The following is a 21,834-nucleotide window of genomic DNA, read 5'->3' as shown; positions in this document are numbered from 1 at the left end:
GTCATTCCCGTTCTGTTGAGTTATAGCCTTGTTTTCACACGCACACAAAAAAGCATCAGTGGCTTAAGAGTGGTTCATTTGATGGGAAAAGGCAATGACAGAAATAGTCACACCAATGCCATCGCTCAGCATCAGCTCATAAACTTACGTGGTAGACAAGACTCCGGGGAAAATCTAACTTATGAATCTTCAGGTCTTAGAATTCAATGTGAAAATGTGGTGATGCTGATAGGATATGCGATGGTGACCAAAACGTGGACTGTGTTTGATCAGCATTCATCTGTCCTTGACACCCTGGTCTCCTGTCTCCAGTGGGATTAGTCATGAATATTCGTCCAGAGTAGAATTGATGATATTGCAGTTTTCATGCTATTTTCAAATATTACACCAGTATGCTCAAGGAAACAAATTGCTTTTCCGCGCCTCCCCCCCCCCCCCCCCCCGAAGAAGTAGAAAATACTGCTTTCCAGGATAAAATCAATTAATTTGACCACCAAAGGCATAAATCAACTTGAGACTATACAGGCATTATTCAAATTGCATTTCTTATAGTGAAAACTGTTGCAAAACTGCTATCACAGAGGGGCCTGGAAAGCCAGCCATCAGCCGCAACGATAATGATATATATTATTTTTGGATAAAAACAAATAATGAGCCATCAGACCAATTCCCTTATCAGATGGCATTGTTGAGCGTTACACAGTATTGATGGCACACGGTGTGAAACTGTTCAGACTGTGCTAGAGACACATTTCCCAATTGCAGTTGGATGGCCTCACTCATGTGCAGAGTAGGAGCTGGTCCCTTACACGTGTATCACTGACTATCCATATAATGGGTATTTTGTGAGCCATAGCACAGGCTGAAAAGGATGCGCTGGGGTAAGTAAGGACAGAACACCAATGGGTTTGCAGCAGGGAAAGGTGTGGTTCTCACGCTATAAAAGGTAGCCTGCCCCTCTGAGTGGCCTCAAGTCATTTCTAATTGTTTGATCCCCTAATCATAAGGATGGGGCAAAAACAAAAGGGCATAGATTATTAGCTTAATTTCTTCCTTTTTTCCTTTCCTTCCTTTCCTTCCTTCATCCCTCCCTCCCTCCCTCCTTTCCTTCCTTCCTCCCTCCCTTCCTTCCTTCCTTCCTTCCTTCCTTCCTTCCTTCCTTCCTTCCTTCCTTCCTTCCTTCCTTCCATTTTCTCTTTCTTTGGCTTGTTCTCTCTTTCCCCGCCTTTCATCACAGCTCCCAGTATCCAAGCTGTGATCTGGGTCTGTTGAATTTTACATCTCTGCCTATTTGCCCTCTCTTCCTGCTCAGTGACACCTGGAAACTCTTGTTACTGCATTCTTTATAGTTGGATTCCATTCAACTATATCTTGAAAGTGGTTCAGAGTCGCTTGGAAAATGGGTCAAATGGTTATACAGCAAGGCTAGAGACCTCTGAGAAGCTAACCAGGTCTGTAACGTCTTATTTGTGATGTTAAGAAGAGTAAATTTGATCTAGAATCGTGCTATCCAATACAATAGGCATTAGCCACAGGTGACCACTGATCACCAGAAATGTGGCTAGTGCCACGTGTTGAAATGATAATATTTGGAATATTTTACGTGACATAATGATTAAAATATATTTCACCTATTTCTCTTTTACTTTTTCTTAATGTGGCTTACAATAGATTTCCTTTGGGCAGTCCTCATCTAGAAAGCGCAGGGCAGGGAAGGAGGCTGGAGTTTTAATGTCATGGCCAGTCTGCAGTTCAAACCTGATTGCCCGGTAGTATGTAGAGGACAGACAAGAGAGGAGACAGTCTAAGGGCAAGAAAAGCAATTTAAAAAACCCCTACTGTGATGGCCCAGGAAAGAAATAATTATTATATTCAGTGTGATAAAAGTAGTACTTTTATGTGATAAAATTGCCCTTTTCTGCATGAACAGTAGGAAAGTTAAATACAAATAAGATAGGTTATCCAATAAATGATGCATGTGACTTTGTTTCGAAAAGCAGATACCTGGTACCGTACATGTGTGTCACACATCTGTGCTGACCCCTCCTGCTAAACCCACTCTTGACTCTTTTCTAGATCAACTCTAAAGGAACACAGCCTAGGAGCACAGGACCTCCCGGGGCGTCCCGCCATCGAGTCTCCTGGGCTGGGGGAAAGAAGTTGCCCCTCCTGAAGGAGCTCTGCTGCTTCCCAACCGTGTGTCCTTGGGCAAGTTCATCTCTGTGGAAGATTAAATGCCCAAACTAAGAAAGGAGGTAAAGCTAAATAATTAATGCTATAAATTTTTAAGTCTGCTTGTTATTCTAGTCCACAGAGTAAATCATCTCCATGCACAACAGAGGAGGGATGACTACAGTTATACTCCCTGAGTCTGGGTGAGCTGAACCCTCTCAGAGGGGACCACATGGTTGCTCTGGAGGGTGGGAGGCAACAGCAGCCCCAGATCATCATGTCCTCTGCTCGGGGGAGGTCGGCATCCCCAGGCGGCGTGTTCTCCCTCCCACCGGTGGCCCTGGCGGTAGACTGGACTGGATAAGGGAGTCTCTCTGAAGGTTAAGTAAATGAGACCTTGTTTGGTTCCCATGCTGGTTATCTGGCCAGACAGGTGTCCCAGGACCTCTCTTTCCCTCACCTGGAGTTTGGTATCACGAGGTGGCCAGAACCAGAGCCTAAACTTATATCAATATTTAACTCCTCTGCAATCAAAGCTATTGGATTCAAAACATACAAGTTTGGCATTTTTATTTTTAAATGTCCAAGGTTGCAGGGTCAAAGCTGAGTCAAAGTTGTACAGTGCATGGCTGGTCAGGAATTATTTTTCAATGAGAGTCCACTTTCAAGGCCATGAGCTACCACCTGGGAAAGGACTGCCATGGCGCTGTCACCTTCTACAGGGCCCTCCTTCTACAGGGCCCACCTTCTACAGGGCCCTCCTTCTACAGGGCCCACCTTCTACAGGGCCCACCTTCTACAGGGCCCACCTTCTACAGGGCCCTCCTTCTACAGGGCCCACCTTCTACAGGGCCCTCCTTCTACAGGGCCCTCCTTCTACAGGGCCCACCTTCTACAGGGCCCACCTTCTACAGGGCCCTCCTTCTACAGGGCCCACCTTCTATAGGGCCCACCTTCTACAGGGTCCACCTTCAATAGGGCCCACCTTCTACAGGGCCCACCTTCAATAGGGCCCACCTTCTATAGGGCCCACCTTCAATAGGGCCCACCTTCTACAGGGCCCACCTTCTACAGGGCCCTCCTTCTACAGGGCCCACCTTCTACAGGGCCCACCTTCAATAGGGCCCACCTTCTATAGGGCCCACCTTCAATAGGGCCCACCTTCTACAGGGCCCACCTTCTACAGGGCCCTCCTTCTACAGGGCCCACCTTCTACAGGGCCCACCTTCAATAGGGCCCACCTTCTACAGGGCCCACCTTCAATAGGGCCCACCTTCTACAGGGCCCACCTTCAATAGGGCCCACCTTCTATAGGGCCCACCTTCAATAGGGCCCACCTTCTACAGGGCCCACCTTCTACAGGGCCCTCCTTCTACAGGGTCCACCTTCAATAGGGCCCACCTTCTATAGGGCCCACCTTCAATAGGGCCCACCTTCTACAGGGCCCACCTTCTACAGGGCCCACCTTCAATAGGGCCCACCTTCTATAGGGCCCACCTTCAATAGGGCCCACCTTCTACAGGGCCCACCTTCTACAGGGCCCACCTTCTACAGGGCCCACCTTCAATAGGGCCCACCTTCTACAGGGCCCACCTTCTACAGGGCCCACCTTCAATAGGGCCCTCCTTCTACAGGGCCCACCTTCTACAGGGCCCACCTTCAATAGGGCCCACCTTCTACAGGGTCCACCTTCTACAGGGCCCACCTTCTATAGGGCCCACCTTCTACAGGGCCCACCTTCTACAGGGCCCACCTTCAATAGGGCCCACCTTCTACAGGGTCCACCTTCTACAGGGCCCACCTTCTATAGGGCCCACCTTCTACAGGGCCCACCTTCAATAGGGCCCTCCTTCTACAGGGCCCTCCTTCTACAGGGTCCACCTTCTACAGGGCCCTCCTTCTACAGGGCCCACCTTCTACAGGGCCCACCTTCTACAGGGCCCACCTTCTACAGGGCCCACCTTCTACAGGGCCCTCCTTCTACAGGGCCCACCTTCTACAGGGCCCACCTTCTACAGGGCCCACCTTCTATAGGGCCCACCTTCTACAGGGCCCTCCTTCTACAGGGCCCACCTTCTACAGGGCCCACCTTCTACAGGGCCCACCTTCTACAGGGTCCACCTTCTACAGGGCCCTCCTTCTACAGGGCCCACCTTCTACAGGGCCCACCTTCTACAGGGCCCACCTTCTACAGGGCCCACCTTCTACAGGGCCCTCCTTCTACAGGGCCCACCTTCTACAGGGCCCACCTTCTACAGGGCCCTCCTTCTACAGGGCCCACCTTCTAGCCCGCAATCCCGAGATGTGAGGAATAACAAAGGCTGGTGGGGAGCAGAGTTCTGGTGGGGACTCCAGTCCATCTCCCTGTGGTATGTGAGAGTTTCCTATGTATCCAGCAGATTGAACTGCTTCAATCACACATGCATTGCACCTGGGGCCCAGACAACCTTGGGTAAATTTCCACTAAAACTTGAAGTAGCATAAGGCCTCGGATTGCTCGTGAAAACAACAGTCACTATCAAGACTGAACAGGAAAATGCCCATTAAAATTAAAATTCGACAGAAATGGAATAAAGAATTGAGCAGTTAATTTTTATAATTTGGGAGATGGCCGGAAAATGGATTTTTAAAGTGAAGAATTAGAAAAATATCTGTCAAAATATCAATGTTATACAGAAGTACCACCCAGACCTCATGGTAAAATTTATAGCCCAGGGTTCAATGTTTGGTGTCTGAACTTGCTGAACCCTATAGCTAAGTGGTAAAAATAAGTTCTTGGAAGTAGGAGAAATCATCCTACAATACAGTGACCTTTATTGGTTAAGGTAATGCTAGTTCCTATACCACTGAAATATCAGCGGCTTAAAACAACGGCAATTTATTTCTTGCTCATGTAAAATTCAGAATGGGTCTTCATAATTGATGGCTGGCTTTCTTCTAAGCATGGAACCCAGGCTCCTTCCATTTTGTGGCTCTGCTATCTTCAACATATGGAATTCGTGGTTACCATACTTTCCTGCATCAAGCCATGTACAGCAAGGCATATGAGGATCATGTATGAGTTTTTATGAACAGGACTAGGACTAGTGCATATCTATGCACTCACAGCTCATTGGCAGATGTTGATCATGTGATCTGTCTCTCTGCAAGGGAGATTAGGTAGTAAGGTGTAGTTCTATTCCATATAAGAAGGGGGCACCAACCTCTGCCACCTAGTTCATAAGCAGACAGTCCTAGATAGCTCATTTGTGGTCTACATGAAACAATAGGGTTGATAAAATTTTACAACTCAGCTAAAGGGTTCAGCAAGATTGAATTTAGTAGTCATTTATCCAGAGCTCATCCGATAGACTGCTGATCATGTACAATTCTCTTCTTCGCTTTTATAACAGTTTGGGAAATTGAATCTTTCTAAAACATTCTAAGATTTGAACCTATTTTCATTTATAAAATAATTCCCCATGGACTCTAGTCTCTGTCTCAGAATTTGATGACTCTTGGTCCTAATTCTATAGCCTCTATTGAGCAAAGATCACCTGAATTATGGATTCAATGTTGTACTATCTAAAAGGCCAACTGAGAAATTTTGTGTGAATTATTAAGTAAGTCACACAGAATATATTTGACTTCGCAGTAAACCAAAAAGTGAACATTGGCTCACTTGTGAGGGGTTTCGTTTGCTTGCTTGCTTGCTTGTTTCGAGTAGAAAGGGCTTCAGAAAATCACAGTTCTTTACTGTGAGATTGTATAGGCAGTTCATACTGTAGCAATGTAGCAATAAGTTGTTTTTTTATTCTCATTCCCTCATTTGTTTGTTCATTCATTCAACAGAGTTATGTTAAGAGTCTGGTATGTACTACCCATGGAATTCTTTCTTGTGCCTTCCGTCCTGATTTTAACATTTCCCTTGCCCAACTTTCTTCATAGACAAATAATTCTATTGCTTTTTCCCCTGTACCTGTAAACTTTGTCAGGGAACTGAATTATTGGACCATTTTTGACCTACAAATGTGGAGACTTCAAAGGACTCAGTCTGTATCTCTGATGCTGTCACACTGAATGGCACCAATCTCTTAAAATTATGGTATCCCATCAGCATCTGTTTAAAATTTATTTTAAGCAATCTATCACCCACTGAAAATAGCTCAGTTCTTTTCCATCCAATACTTCTCTTTCAGATTATTTTTCCCAAACCATTTTTTTTCCGAGTTGAATTTGATTTTTCTCTTTCATTCATAATTTCATTCGATGGTGGGGTCACTGATTTCACCTCTATGCTCTTAGAAGTATCTTCAATTCCTTTTGTCAGCTCATTTATTCTCTTCCCCATGTTATCATTGAGAAATAAGCTAGTTCTATGGACTATTAAATTAAAATATCAAGTGCTTTTCTAAGAGGAATGAACTCTCTTGAAGAATTGCCTCTATTTCACTGTTTTTGAGGGGAAGGCAAGGTTAAACAAAAACTGCCTGAGCTAGTAAGCATTTAGTATTTGTTTTTAAGACCGTTGCTATCAAATCTGTGAAAACAATTTAGTTTCACACATACCCACAGCCCTGCACAGAGATTGTAAATTTAAAAAGAGGCAGGCTGGAGCCTTGACCATCAGGAAGTTAGGGTGATTCTGAGCATATAATCAGGCTGGGAGAGAATTGCTCATAACTAACCTTTTCCCATCTTCCCACAAGTACTGTGGAAAACTTTACCTACTCTATCAATTTTGGTTTATTTATGATTAAAACCAGAAATGCATCCTTGGAACCGCTCAAAAAGATAAGGCTTGCCTATAAAAGGACCTTTAGGTGCTATCTGGTTGTGCGCGGGGCCTGACGGAACTGCCACGGTGAGTCGGGAGCATGTTTTCCAAGCCTAATTTATTAGTATTTCCCTATCTCCCACCCACCCCCCACCCTCAAGGGTCTAACCGGACTTGAATTATGCCAATCTTTTGAAAACTAACTGAGCCCAATTCACTCAAAATTTTAACTTTGTTTAGATGCTTCCAATCTGGACACTTTCGCTGCTGCTGGGAACAGTAGTAGGTAAGTCAATATATTTATATAGTGTTCAGTCCTTTCAGGAAGGACTATGATGGCTGAATTCAAACCACAATGGGGACAAGGACTAGAGCAAGAAAGGTGCATGGTCAATAGCACAGGCACCTGGAGGAAGGTTGCCAGATGAAAGCTCAGGCGCCCAGTTAAATTTGAATTTCAGATAAACAACAAATATGTGATCGTTCTCTCTAAAAAAATATTCATTTTTTATCTGATACTCTAACTTGTCTTTTTAGTGGCTGAATTCAGCAACCCTAGCTTGGGGTCATGTGGGGTTTAAACACTGGTTCCAGCAGCCAGAAATGTATTTCCATGAGCAAAACTCTTAACCTCTCTGAGCCTCACTATCATCATCTGTGAAATGGGCATACACTACCACTCCTCTCATAGGATCACTGTGAGACTTAGGTCACGTAAGTCACATAAACCATCATGCCCAGCACCTGGCACATGGTACTACTTTGAGAATGCAGCCCCCACAAGCTATGACTCCTACTCTTACTGTGAATCTAGGCTTTGTCTTCCTCCAAAACCCTTCCTTTGTGTTGTTCTTTGGGGTAATAGTTAAGCCTAGAGTTGAGTCAAACCATGAATTTTCTGTTTGTTTGTGAGGAGCTTCTTCATCACAGAATCCAGGATGCACCTTTAACATGGGTCAGGGACCTAAATACTCAGCCACTCACAGATATCAGGTTTGGGCCTTTGCAGGAAATGAGCTCTCTACCCAAAGCCAAAAGCCAGAAGATGGCTACAAGGAGTTGAGAGCCTCACCTCCTCTACCAAGGCCTGGGGGCACCAATGGCTCGAGAAAGACGTCTGAGTTGAGAGGCTAAACGGGACCCCACACAGCACTGCACAGAGAGATGAAGGGGGTGCGTGATCCCACATGGTAGAGATGGGGAGCAGCCCCTGTCTTTAGCTTGGGCGTTGTCTATTGACACTGTTTTGTGACTGTGTAGATAGCAAGATGCTTGGGGATGAGGAGGAAGACAATGAGCCACAAAATAGAATTTAACTCATACTTTCCCATAGAGACCATTAAAAAAGAACATTCTGGTTAAACTAATATCCTTGAAACCCTTCTGGGTGATTGCAGGGAAAGAAGTCTGCTTCCTAAGACTTGGCTGCTTCAGCGATGACGCCCCCTGGGCAGGGATTGTGGAAAGACCCCTCAAAATATTGCCCTGGGGCCCCAAAGAGGTCAACACCCGCTTCCTCCTGTACACCAATGAGAACCCCGACTCCTTTCAGGTACGAGTGCTTGTCGCTTTCAGAGCTCAGTCCCATCTGCTGTATGTGATAAGGACACTGAGTTTCAAGTCTTCTAAAGGGAATACGTCAGTGGAATGTACATCTTCGCAGATTTTTGTGAGCTTCAGTATTATTTTATGTAACTTTGTTTATAGAAGGTCCAGTACCTTGACATTGTTCTCATCCTACCTCTATGGTACCATTTAATAAATCATTTAAATATGGACATACAGGTGTCCCCCCAAATATGTACACACTTTAACAGCTGAATGCTCAATTTTGAGAAGGAAATGTATTTTAATAAACACAGCCTTTATAATTATTTAAAGTGTGTGTATACATTTTTGAGGATCATATATATATATATATATACTCTTCCAACATATTTTTTTAATCTTCACCCAAGGTCATGCTTAGGGAGAGGAAGGGAGGGAGAGAGGGAGGGATGGAGGGAGTGAGGGAGAGAGAGAGAGAGAGAGAGAGAGAGAGAGAGAGAGAGAGAATGAATCAAAGCCCCAGCCCAGATATGTGCTCTGACCAGGAATTGAACTGGCAACCTTTCGGTTCATGGGACGATGCTCCAACCAACTGAGCCACACCAGCCAGGCTCTCCCAACATATTGTACATATATAAAATTCACACACACACAAACCCTTTCACTGCATGGAGGTGAGCCTTCTACCACCAATATGTTAGCAGATGTATCCCAAGTTGAACAACTAAAAAAATGTTGTGACTTGGGAAGCAGTGACTTGGTGCTGGTTGCAGACAGCTTGGATGAAATGGGAGAACCATCACTCACAGGCTCCCACGCCCGGGCAGTCTTCTCCTACTGCCTCCCTTTCCTTACAAACAGTTCTGCTGGAGTCTGTGAGAGACTTGACATTAAACACTTTTCTCCCCTAAACAGGAAATCGTTGCAGAGCCATCAACTATCGAGGCCTCCAATTTCAAAACGGATAGGAAAACCCGTTTCATTATTCACGGATTCATAGACAAGGGAGAAGAAGGCTGGCTGGCCAATATGTGCAAGGTGAGACGGGGTCCTCTCTTCAGGGATGATTGTTCGGCGTGATCATCGACCAGGGGGAAGGCACAGCCCCAGCCAATCAGGACAAACGCTGGCCATCGTGACACTCGAGGGGCCTCTGGTCCTGCTGGCCTGGGTGTCCAGGGGAGGTCCAGGAGGTGGAGGCGGTGCAGATGGCCTGGCACCGTCAGGGTGGCAAGATTGGCGGGCATTTGGAGGCTCTGGGTAGCAGTTATCCAATAAAGGATAGAAAGATATTTCAAAACTTAGCAACACATGTTGCCGTACTGATACAACAGGAGTTGCATTGTCCATAGCTTTAAATGTTTTCGGTAGGTTTTCATTGCTATGTGAGGAGCGAATAGAACTTAGTAAGCCCAAAAGAATGAATTTCCCTTGCTACTCTGTGATCTCCTATGGTGGCAATATCTAGGAAAACTGTGTACTAGTAGCTTTTCGTTTCCAGCTTCTGTTGTTGCCATGTATTGTGATCCTATCTTCTTTCATTTGTTTTTGGCTGTGTGCCCTGTGAAAATGAAGGGTTAAAAAAAGTCAGAAAATCAAATAGAACAAAATTCCCTAGGAATGGCTAGGTAGCTGATCAAGGAACATTATACAAGAGAATGCATTCGTCTAAAAACTTTGTTTAGTTCTCCCATTGTAGAAAAGCTTACTCATTTATCTTCAACATAGTTAATATTTAAGGGGATCTTAACATGGCCTTTCATTCATTCATTCAATAAGTATTTATTGAGCACCTACATGTGCCAGGAACTTGCAGGGCACTGAAGATACAGCAGTGAACAAGAAAGGCAATGTCCTGCAGTGTGTTCTGGTAAAGAACGATGTAGTCTTACGACATCATGAAGCTCTGATGACACAACCCACTGTACCACAGTTTATATATTTTTCCCTGAATCAGTGTCTATGCAAGTGTTGCAGTAGAAATCCCAAGAATCCAGTTCCGATTATGGCTAACGCTCCAGTTTGGAGTCAATGTTAAACTTTAAAAGGGAATCTATATCCATAACAAACTAGAAGTCCGTTATGCTCATTGCTTTGGGGTTATCAGCAAGCATGATATTGTAAATCCTAGTCCTCAGAGGTATTCATTGGAAAGTGATAAAGATTCTGAATCGCTTACCCATGTATTGTGTCTCTTCCGCCAGAACATGTTTAAGGTGGAAAACGTGAACTGCATTTGCGTCGATTGGAAAAGTGGCTCCAGAACGGGCTACACACAGGCCTCACAGAACATCCGGATTGTGGGGGCAGAGGTGGCATACTTTGTACAAGTCCTTCAGGTAACTTGTATGTAAAAACCCATGCACACGGCCTCTCTGGATTCCCTTCCACAGGACAACGAAAAATGCTGTAGGTGTGATCATTACTAGAGACATTTCTCTACTGAGGTTGGCTTTCGCCTTGGTTAAAAAAAAAAAAAAAAAAAGTCCAGATTGGGCTGAATCAATATGCCTACTGAGGTCAATCAACTAGTTTTTTTAAATGTGATATTATTCAAGCAACCAGGTAGACTGTTTCTACTGAATTCCCCCAGTATTTCTCTTAATTGTACCAGTTATTAAACCAAGTTGACATGGTAATGTCAGCCTCAAGAGTAAACTAGTTTTTAAAAAAAATTTTAAGAGAAGCACAGTGATAACAAGCTAACCTGAGTTGTTAACTAAAAACAAAGAAGATGTTAAACTTGAACGTGCCTAAATAATTGCTTTCATTATTATTTTCTGATCCAAATACATACTTTACTGACTCTGGGTAACCATTCCTCGTGTCCATTAAAAGGTCTCTCTATGTTGGAAAACAACAAAAGAGAGCCCTACTTCTACCTGTTTAAATGTTAAGCCCATCACCATTTTTTATTATATTTAAATATATATACCTCAAAATTAATGGCTTTGAAGGGGAGTATGTCTTCTTAAAACTCCAGTTTTCAGAGGCTCCCCTTCTGTATTCATCTTGAATTCCGCATTCTGAATTTGAAAACATTCTGACGACATTTTCTTTCCAACAGTCAGCATTTGGGTACTCGCCTTCCGATGTCCACATCATCGGCCACAGCCTGGGTTCCCACGCGGCTGGCGAGGCGGGAAGGAGGACCAATGGGACGGTTGGACGCATCACAGGTTGGTCAAAACAGTAAACGCTACACGATTAGACGACATGTAGCCCACATGGTGTCTGAAAGGATGGAAATGTGTTTTTTACCAAAGTAGGAGACAGGTTTTCACATTTTCTGAATTGAGCCACATGGTCAGTGTCTGCTGAGCCCTTGTGGATTTTTATGGCTCTGGTCTTCAGCTTACAGAGTTCTGTTTAACATGTAAATATTGCATGGGACTAAAATGTGAATTGAAAGCATGTAGAGGTCTTATTCATATCTATTTTCCCTTTTTGAAGCATTCACAAAGGACAAGTTTCAGGAATAGGATAAACAGCATAAGTTATAGATTAAATAATAAATAGAATTAAACCCAAAGAGCTCAAAAATGTATCACGAATTCTGTTCTGCTTCAATAGCAATTGATAATGAGCCCAATTGTCATCAACCACAACCCAAGAGCTGAGTGGGGGGCAGGTGGTCTGGTGGCCCTGGGCTACCAGTTCTGCATGATGCTAATTAAACGATATGATTTTACAAATCTCAGGCTCCTTGCATTTGGCCAATGGGGGTCCCATGTTGGATACCCAGGTCCTACAACAAACCTGTATGTTTATTAGAAAGACTTCACTATCCTGCGTCTGAGAGCTGACTCTTTCTAGAAGCAGCCACTGCCCTCTTCTACCCTCCCCTTCTCAATTTCTTCTTAGTACTTTGGAGAAGTTGGTTACGTTTGGCTTGGTGGATGCATCTGGAATGTCTATAGTTAATTTGCTGGAGAGAATGTTCTTTCCCATAGTCCGTAAATGTGTACGAGAGCCTAGTCAGCCGGGCGCTGGGGACCCGGTTTAGCCTTCAGCAACTTTTAGAGGCCAGTGTTTTCCAGAGTCTGGCTCTTCCCTTGTAACATCTGCTAGTGATGAGTGTTATTAGCCTGATATCACCCCAATAAATTTAATGTAAAAATAAAATTAAGAAGAACAGTGATGGGGATTGTCTTAGTGACTTAAGTGTTCATAAATGAAACAAAATCCTATGGTTTGAGGAAAATTCACTTTAATGCGAATAGTAAATGAGACACAGATTTCCCTTCAAGAAATGGTAAGGCAGGAAAGAACTAGCTTAACTCTTTCGTGCCTAACTCATAATGACCGCCAATGCTTGCACTCAGGTCCATACAAATGAACACAGGTGAATGCACAGGTGCACTGATAGGTACTGATGTCACACATCTTGTTTCTTTAGGTTTGGACCCAGCTGAACCTTGCTTTGAGGGAACACCTGAATTAGTCCGATTGGACCCCAGTGATGCTCAGTTTGTGGATGTAATTCACACAGACGCTGCCCCCATAATCCCCAACATGGGTGAGTTCCTCAACTGGTCTTCCTAGAATGGTTTTTGAGTCTATACATTAGTGTGTTTTAGAGGGTTTTCAGTTCATACAATAACATCATCGTTCTCATATTGTGAAATTCCTCAGGGTTTGGAATGAGCCAAACTGCGGGACACCTGGATTTCTTTCCAAATGGAGGAAAAGACATGCCCGGATGTCAGAAGAACATTCTCTCTCAGATCGTTGATATTGATGGGATCTGGGAAGGTAAAACCATGTGTGCATGGCAGGTTTTTCTTGGGGGAGGATTTGTGTTTTGTTTTGCTAAACTTGCTGAATATTTTGACATTGTACAGGACTCACATTTTCTATAACCAAGGACTTTTAATTGTATCCCCAAGATATGGGGTTTTCATTGGGGGAAGTGGCATGAGGAGAGACTGTAAGAAAGAAAATGTATTTGTAGTCAACTTTCCAAGGATCAAATTCAGGAAATGCATTGCTAAGTATCAATATGGACCAATCTTTTCCTTCTAAAGTTATTTTTCCATTTTTTTTTAAAAAGCAATTTTTCTAGTTGCAAAAATTGCTATTTTTCATTAACTATGGCCTCACTATTAGCATCTTAATTTCTAATATCATTACAAATCATAAATACAGTTCATAAATGTTTTTGTCCTATGACCACCATGAGTTCACACTAATTAGAGAAACCTATTGAACAACTTAACTCCATTCTGATCATGACATTGACTTGCAAGGATAAAATCTGTCACTGATGTGGAATCATGTCTGATTTCAAAGGCTCTCGTGACTTTGTTGCCTGTAATCACCTGAGAAGCTACAAGTATTACTCCGACAGCATCCTCCACCCTGATGGTTTCACTGGCTTCCCCTGTGCCTCTTACAGCTCTTTCACTGAAGTGAGTAGACTCCACCTGGGCCCCAAGGGATTTTGTGAGCATCATTTATTGTGGCTGCTGTAGTTCACTGTCCCTGACACGCATTCACTGGATGTCACTCTATGACTGCCACATTACCTAATCCTTTAGTTCTACAGATTTCTTTTAATGGTGATCTTTAAGGTACTGGAGAACTTTCAAGAAATGGGCTTGTCTACTGAAATGTCTCATGTCTGCCTTGCTCTCTCGCTTCTGCCAGTGTCAGATAAACGCTCAGTCTTGTTTTGGAAATAATTCTAGGTTAAAAAAAATAGTCTATGGAAATCTGGGTGTGTGGCTACAGGATGCTGATAAACATGGTAACCTTGTCTTAAATGCTGACTTTATAAAACTGTGTAATAACTAGAGGCCCGATGCACAAAATTCATGCAAGGGGCTCAGTCCTCACAGCCCCGGCTGCCTCTGCCAGACCCCAGCAGCAAGCTAACCTACCGGTCGGAGCATCTGCCCCCTGGTGGTCAGTGTGCATCATAGTGACTGGTTGAGCAGTTGAACGGTCTGATACTTAACAAATTAGGCTTTTATTATATAGGATAGTCTCAGTCTTGCAGATTTCTCAGCCTTTCTCTCCAAGCTGGCTGTGGCCAGGTGATCATGGTGGTGGTGGTGGTCAGCATGTGTTGGGCAGAGGGAGAACTTGGGGGTCCTCCCTATTGATGGGCCCATGGCAAATGTCTGCTGGTGAATTCTGGGGACATCCACTCTTCTGGCTCAGGCAATGCCCTCAGAGAGCTTTGGCCATTCCTCCTGGCTGGCTCAGTGCCCCCTTCGCATCTGCTGGATGCAGACCCTGTACTCCACCCAGTCCCCGTCTGGTCCATTGATCCAGGATGGAGCAGCCTTGCCTTCCTATAGTGGGAATTGCTATTTCTTCTTCCCACTGTGTTCCTTCCTTTCCCTCTTTTCTTCCCAGAATTCCTTGGCCCACAGTTACTATATGATATCCATCTTTTCTAGACCCCAACCTTATGGCTAAGCTTTTACAACCAACTGGGGCTCAGTGGGTGGGTGCCTGTGTGCATGTGCGAGTGCCTCTGTGCCTTTCTTTCTGCTCAGAGAGAATTCTGAGATCTGAATTCTTTTTCTCTCTCTCTCTATTGATTAAGGTATTACATATGTGTCCTTATCCCCCCATTTCCCCCCAACTCCCCCACTCATGCCCTCACCCCCATGGTGTCTATGTCCATTGTGAGGTCTGGATTCTTTACACTTTTATATGCTAAGTGGGAGCTAAAGGAATTGAGGAAAACCCGACTTTTGAGCCATTGTCCTCCTACTGGGTCCTATTTTGGGGACCAAAAGCTGATTATCACCTCTTGCTCTGTCCCTTGCAGACTTTCTCAAATAAATTCTAACCACCTGCAGGCAGGTGGATGTGTTGGGGCCATGGGAGCAAGAGGAAAAATATTAAAATATATATATGTAAATATAGGCATAAATTCTCTTTTGTGTGGTTTTTGTAATTTTGTTAGTATTGTGTTACTTAACAGTGAAGTTGCTGACTCGTCATTGTAAATAATGAGATGCATTTTTAACCTTTGCTGAGACACTATTAAAGTTCTCTTTTACCATCAGAACAGAATTGGTTTTAGAATATTTGAATTGTAACAACACATGGGTCAAAGCTGATGCACTATTATAAGAAAGAGCATCCTCATCCATCACTTGTTTATTTCCCCGCAGGACAAGTGCTTCCCCTGTCCAACTGAAGGCTGCCCACAGATGGGACATTATGCTGACAGATATGCTGGGAAAACTAAGGGAGTAGGCCAGACATTTTATCTAAACACGGGTGACGCCAGCTATTTCCCCCGTAAGTCTCTACTTGATTTGCCTTAAATGCTTCATGTTATGTACTTTATCATGCCCAGTGAAAATGCGCGAAATTGCTTTTCTGTACAGAAGTTTTAAACTCCCCTCCCCAACAAGGAAAAATAATCAAATGCTGTGCTCAGCTAATTTGGATAGTAGTACAGAGTTTGGGGGCTGAACTATAAATGAAACAAAAAATTCTTCCTATTTGATCCTGGAGGCTGCTTCTGCCCCAGACCTTCACATTCAGTCAAAAGTTTCACTGAGCAAAACTCGGAGGTTTCGTACAAAGAGAAAAGTAATCCAGGAGAGAGATGGCAAGGTTGTGGGAATCAAAAGGAATGGGCAGATTCAAGAGATATTTATATTTAGGGTTGCAGACTCTGCCTGTGCTGGGACTTGGAGGATGTGTGGATGGTCAAGTGTGGGGACAGACTCCAAGTTTCTCTTCTAGCTAATAAAGGAAGAAAACTATTTGGTTAGGAATCAAACTAGCTGCATTGTAAAAACTAAAGCCAAATGTTATCCACTCCCCACCCCCAGCCCCTACCCCCCGCCCCGCCAATACCCCAGGCTAGTTCAAAATGGTAAAAACGGATAGTTTACAATTGAGTAGTACCATAAATTGGTTACCACAAATGAATATATTTTCAATGGCAATGGAAAGTTGAATTGTATAATTTTTAAAATAAATGTACTCTATTTAGACAAAAGAAAGAGATAATGCTGCTATAAAAATGAAGTAAACTGATGAAAATGTCATAGTCTACTATTTTCTACTATGTTTTAACATAAAGTTCTTTTAACATTTAAGAATACATTGTCAGGTTAAAGAAATTGAAAGCAAGAAATTTACCCTTTCCCTTGTCTTGAAATCTATTGACTTTGGAAAGAGGGCATGCTCTTCCCCTCCCCCAGAGCCTGTCCTCTGAACGGTTAGCTAAAGGAATGTCTGTGGCTCTGAGAACTGCCAACACATGTATAGGGTGTCCCAAAATTCACACAAGAAGTAATTTTGATAGAAAACACAGGTTTATAATTAAAAATTGTAAATTTTTTATTGTTTCATAAAGTACACAGTATAGGGTTATGTATGAAATAGCACATTAGGTAAATGGCCTCCATAGCTTTGCTGGCACATACGCAAAGCTATGGTCTTCATTGGTCTTCATTGTCCCTGCTCCTGGGCCATAATTGGTACTTGGTAATGCTTATCAAATTGAAGGGATTGAAATCAAAGGGCAACAGATATTAGAATCTGATTCAGTAAACTAAGTAAAATTAGGCTTTTATTTTTGTTGTTGTTGTTAATGCTCACGCAAAATTCAAATCTTGCGTGAATTTTGGGACACCCTATATAAGTTACTCAGGGTGCAGCAGCAGTGAATTCAACTTAGCCTGTTTTCAGTGTCTTCTCTGCAAGCTGACTTTTTGCATTCCACCCTCTCCCCCCGCCCCATACAGGTTGGAGGTATAGGGTAACTGTTATTCTGTCTGGAAAGAAGGTCAGAGGACACGTGCTAGTTTCTTTGTTTGGCGACAGAGGAAACTCTAAGCAGTACGAAGTTTTCAAGTGAGTGAAATACAACTCTAAGCTTCATAAGTGTTGGAATACCTTGCGCATTCAATGTATGTTATGGACATAAGAGTTGATCTATTACTATTTGAGCATAAGCTACTGCCACCCATCATCAAAAGGAAGAGGTGATTTCACTCTTGCACCTTAATACATTTCAGAATTTTATTTCTAATTTTTCTCTCTGCTATTTTTTGAGAAAACCCCTGATGTTTACTGGGATGAGTGGCATCTGATTTATAATCAGTAAATAATAATTCTGTCCACAAAACAACTGGGGAAAGATGATATGATGATGCCATCATTTATTACATTGTGAGAGGATTAGTGACTAAATCATGTTTGAAGTTTTATTAGTAGTAAGAATGACTTTAAAGTAATATGAGTTATTGATGGCAGACAAGCTAACACTGAGCATATATGTCTGCACTTATTTAATACATTCAAATGACAAATGTACCATCAGTTATTGTACTAGAGATGCAAGCTGGTTTTAGAAATACATCTATTTATGTATATGTATGTAAACTCATGTATGTTTTTACTAACTTTTTAATTTCCAAGGGGCATTCTCCGACCATTCAGTATTCATACTAATGAATTTGACTCAGATGTGGATGTTGGAGATTTGAAGAGTGTTAAATTTATTTGGTATAACAATGTGATCAACCCAACTCTACCCAAAGTGGGAGCATCCCAGGTCATGGTGCAAAGAAATGATGGGAAACTGTAAGTAATAAAAATCCAAAGAGATTTGAAGTATTGAATCACATTTATAGTTCTATTCCCACTGGAAGTTGATTTTAAGTTAAATCTCTTGTGATGGTTCTCCTACATCCCACCCACACCTGCTTCCTCGAACCTCTTGTTTCTTTAGGATAAAGTGCAGAACTTTAGGGAAACAACTTTGATAAATTTGTAGATGAGTGTTGTGTTATCTGACACAAGCAGTGTTAGAATGGAATTCTGGTTTCAAGATTTAAGGTGAGAAACTTGATGTTATTCAGCTACTATGCCTTGTGCTATGTGTGTGCTTAACATGTGTATCTTCCCCAAATGTTCTGGGTTCACCCAATTGCCACTTAAATGATTTGAAAAATATTTAACTTATCAAGGAATACAAATAGGCTATTCTGGATCATTAGCCCTCTTACTGAAGACAAAGTTCAGCCTTTGGTTCTAACCAAGACTAAAGTGTGTGTGTGTGTGTGTGTGTGTGTGTGAACCAAAAGAGATTTAGCAGAGTGAAACACCAGAAAAAGTGAGCTGATGATGTTGATGGTCAGCACAAAACCAATATTAGCCCAGTGATTTGAATATAAAGCCAAATTTTGAGGCACAGTGTTATGCTTCTTTTGTCATCATGTTCCCCAGTCCTCATAAAAGCCCAATGAGAGGGCTTTTGCTTCTGGCAAAGATGGAATAACAGCAACTGGATACACCTTCCCAACTGGAAAACAACCAAAAATTCAGATAAAAATATGTAAAATAACAGTTTCTAGACATTGAACATTAGGCAACAAAGGAAAGTGACTCCTCAGAGATAAGAAACAAATAAGGTAGACCCTTACAATTGTTTCAGATAAAAATATATATTTGAATAAATTTTCAAACTTGGTGAAACTATAAACCATTAGGTCTCAGTGATATAGCAAGAAACATGAAGAAAACTAACCAACACACATCAAGATCAAATTGCTCAAAATCAGTCATAAAGAGAAAAATCTTTAAGCAGCCAGAAGAAAAATATGCATTACATACAGAGGAATAAGGATAATAATTACAGCAAATTTCTCATTGGAAATGCAAGTGAGAAGACAGTGAAACAACTGTCTTAAAGTACTGAAAGGAAAAAAACTGTTAACCTAGAATTCTATACCCACAAAAATATCTTTCAAAGATAAAGGTGAAATAAAGACTTTTCAGATATACAAAAACTAAAAGAATTTATCAAAAACAGGTCAACATTAGAAATGTTAAAGGAAGGTCTTCAGGTTGAGGGAAATAAACCAGTTGGAAAAGACAAAAGTGTGCATACATCTTTAATTTCAACTCCTGTTAAAATTCTGTACAATTCAAATGAGTCCATAGTGATAGCAGATCAGTGGTTGCCTGGGGATGAGGGAAGATGAAAAAGGATGGGAAAGAAAAATTACAAAGGAGCAGAAGAAAAATTGGGAGATGATAGATATGCTTATTCTCTTGATTGTGGTGATGGAAGGTAGTTACTATTGTTATCCCCATTTTATAGATAATTAAATAAAGGCTTAGTGCCAGAATTCATATGCAGGAATTTGACTCCAACATATTCTTAACTACTATAAAATAAATTCAGTTCACCTTTATTCATATATAGTTATTGTGTGCCCTTCATTCCCTTATCAATATTAGTTTTTAAGTTTTAATTTGCCATTTGTGAGTTGCCAGCCATTAGACCACAGGGGAGGAAATGAAGATGAAGAGAAAAGAGCATTTTCTGAGGACTTGTATGTACCAGGAAATTTATAATTATGCTTATATGTTAAAGAAAATTAGCCCCAAAGCATCCCAAGTATTGTTCAGTCTTAATGAGCACAATGAGTCATTTCAGGTTAGTTACTGAGTTAAAATAGGAATGCCTCGCCAATGGAACACCAGGGTCTCAGAATTTTTTCTTTTGCTGATTTCTTGTCATGCTCTTGACCTTACACTTCCTCAGTTGTGTTGGTTGACAATGTGCCAAGTGTTTAGTAGGTGTTTTTAGAATGTAATAAGTGAGTCTTCCCTGTCCTTTGAGGTGTCCAGCAACACCTCCTCTCTACTGTTGCACAACCCTGAAACAACACTGGAAAGGAGAATCCAGTCCTTTATACAGAAGAGAGGTCTTCCCTCCACCAATGTCTGGTCTCGAGCACTGGGTGTGCTGGAGAGGAGAGCAAAGCGTGGCCTCCTGCTTAACACACCGACTGCAGGCCACAGGGAGTTGACTTACCATTGTTTTCTCTCCGCAGGTACACTTTCTGTAGCCAAGCAACTGTGAGGGAAGATGTTCTGCTCACTCTCACCCCATGTGGGGAGCCTGCTGACATCTGACCACTAAATCTTATTGCTAATAAAATCTGTTGGTGAAGCAATACAGTCCTTTCTTTGTCATCATGAGTTCATTTTTCCAATGAAACTTTTGGATACAGTGATTAAAACCTAAAGTTTGGAGTTAGTCTGAAGAAGCACAAGTGACGGTTGAATTTTGCTACATATGATGTGGCATCGAGCTGAGGAATATTGTTTACTTGATACAGACACATTGTCCATTAACTACTATTACTGATGTCAATCTGATTACTTAAGGCAGATGTCCAGGTCTAAAATGACCCCCTCTTGGTTCGTACCCACCTTTGCTGCTTTATCCGTCTGCTCCTACTCAGACATCTCAGGAGAGATGACACATAAGGAGGTGAGGACTGGGGATTTCCAATTCTCCTAACTGCTCCCAGTGGGGCTCCCTCAGACTCTCTCTTCTCTGCAGCCTCTTTGATTTTTCTAATGTACAAATCAAAGATCCTCCCAATGGTCCCCAAGATAGAATCCACATTCCATAGTGAGCCTTGCAAGGGCCCTCGAGGTCTGGTTTTCACCTATGACTCCAGCATCATTTCTCACCACATTCTTTCTAGAATTCTACATCCCCTAAAAGGGCCTTGATCTCAGATGCTGCTGGACCTTTGTGCAAACTCTTCATCTCCCTAGGATGTCCTTTCCCATGTCTTCCTGTCTATTTAACCCCTACTGACTACCTTCCTGTCTGTGTAGACATCCCTTCTTCCAGGAAGACCTTCTTCACCTCCGTTACCCACACCCTTGAAGACTGGATTATAGGCCACCCCACTGCATTTCCACTGTACCTAGGACTTTCTCCATCTCAGCACTTATCTCTCCATATTAGTTGCTTGTTTACTTGCCTGTATATCCTATTTGTGAATTCCTTAAGGGGGTTGCATGTTGTATGTGCCTGGTTCAATTGAATACAGGTGAGTGTCTAGGTTGTGAGAAAGATTTAGAAAACACCTTTCTCAGAACAAACACTTCTTTGGAATTAAGGGGCTCTGAGAACTCAGCTTGAGCCAACCCTATTCTTCCCCCAGAATTCATAAGACGGTTCTCTATTGAAATGACAAGGTATCTGAACCTTCTGAACTTGAAATTAAAGTGTAAAACAAAGAGCTGATCAGGTGTGGGAAAGCAGTGGTTTGGCTCCATCTGGATGTGTAGACAAACAGATGACAGCTGGAGACCTCACCTATATCTTTGTGACCTTCAACGAGTCATACGGCTCTCCAATGGAAATGAAGTCATAGTTTCAAAAGAGAGCCATAGATTTGTGTGAATACAAATCCTGAATCCCTAAATCTGAGAGGGATATAAGTTTATTCAACATATTTCAGTGTTTTGACATTGTTTGAAAGCCTCCTCTAGAAACCTTTCCATCTGGTGTGGAATGAATTACTTGGTCTAGGAGGCTCTAAAGAAGATGCAGATTAGAC

General features: G+C 42.5%; 1 protein-coding gene across 1 annotated transcript; it reads left to right on the top strand.

The window, feature by feature from the left end:
- Positions 1-6,981: 6,981 nt before the first annotated feature.
- On the top strand, positions 6,982-20,427 carry LOC139021709 (pancreatic triacylglycerol lipase-like). Its single transcript, XM_070432200.1, has 13 exons — positions 6,982-7,015; positions 7,169-7,214; positions 8,326-8,480; positions 9,392-9,514; positions 10,681-10,815; positions 11,544-11,655; positions 12,876-12,995; positions 13,112-13,231; positions 13,769-13,887; positions 15,610-15,739; positions 17,203-17,311; positions 17,879-18,043; positions 20,305-20,427. The coding sequence occupies exons 2-13, from the start codon at positions 7,169-7,171 to the stop codon at positions 20,384-20,386; spliced, it is 1,416 nt and encodes a 471-aa protein (XP_070288301.1). The 5' UTR covers positions 6,982-7,015; the 3' UTR covers positions 20,387-20,427.
- Positions 20,428-21,834: the final 1,407 nt, after the last annotated feature.

Source organism: Myotis yumanensis, unplaced genomic scaffold (genome assembly GCF_028538775.1).
Source record: "Myotis yumanensis isolate MYYU_CA2020_CCGP unplaced genomic scaffold, mMyoYum1.0.hap1 SCAF_13, whole genome shotgun sequence".
NCBI lineage: Eukaryota > Metazoa > Chordata > Mammalia > Chiroptera > Vespertilionidae > Myotis > Myotis yumanensis.
Note: the sequence above shows the minus strand (reverse complement) of the source record. Positions and strands in the feature narration are given on the sequence as shown.

What these genes read in the sequence shown, in the direction of transcription:
- LOC139021709 (XM_070432200.1), top strand. Translation starts at nt 7,169, where the DNA reads ATGCTTCCAATCTGGACACTTTCGCTGCTGCTGGGAACAGTAGTAG. An exon ending in GACGGTTGGACGCATCACAG is followed by an intron (nt 11,656 to 12,875) that starts GTTGGTCAAAAC and finishes TTGTTTCTTTAG; the next exon opens with GTTTGGACCCAGCTGAACCT. An exon ending in AAGCAGTACGAAGTTTTCAA is followed by an intron (nt 17,312 to 17,878) that starts GTGAGTGAAATA and finishes TTAATTTCCAAG; the next exon opens with GGGCATTCTCCGACCATTCA.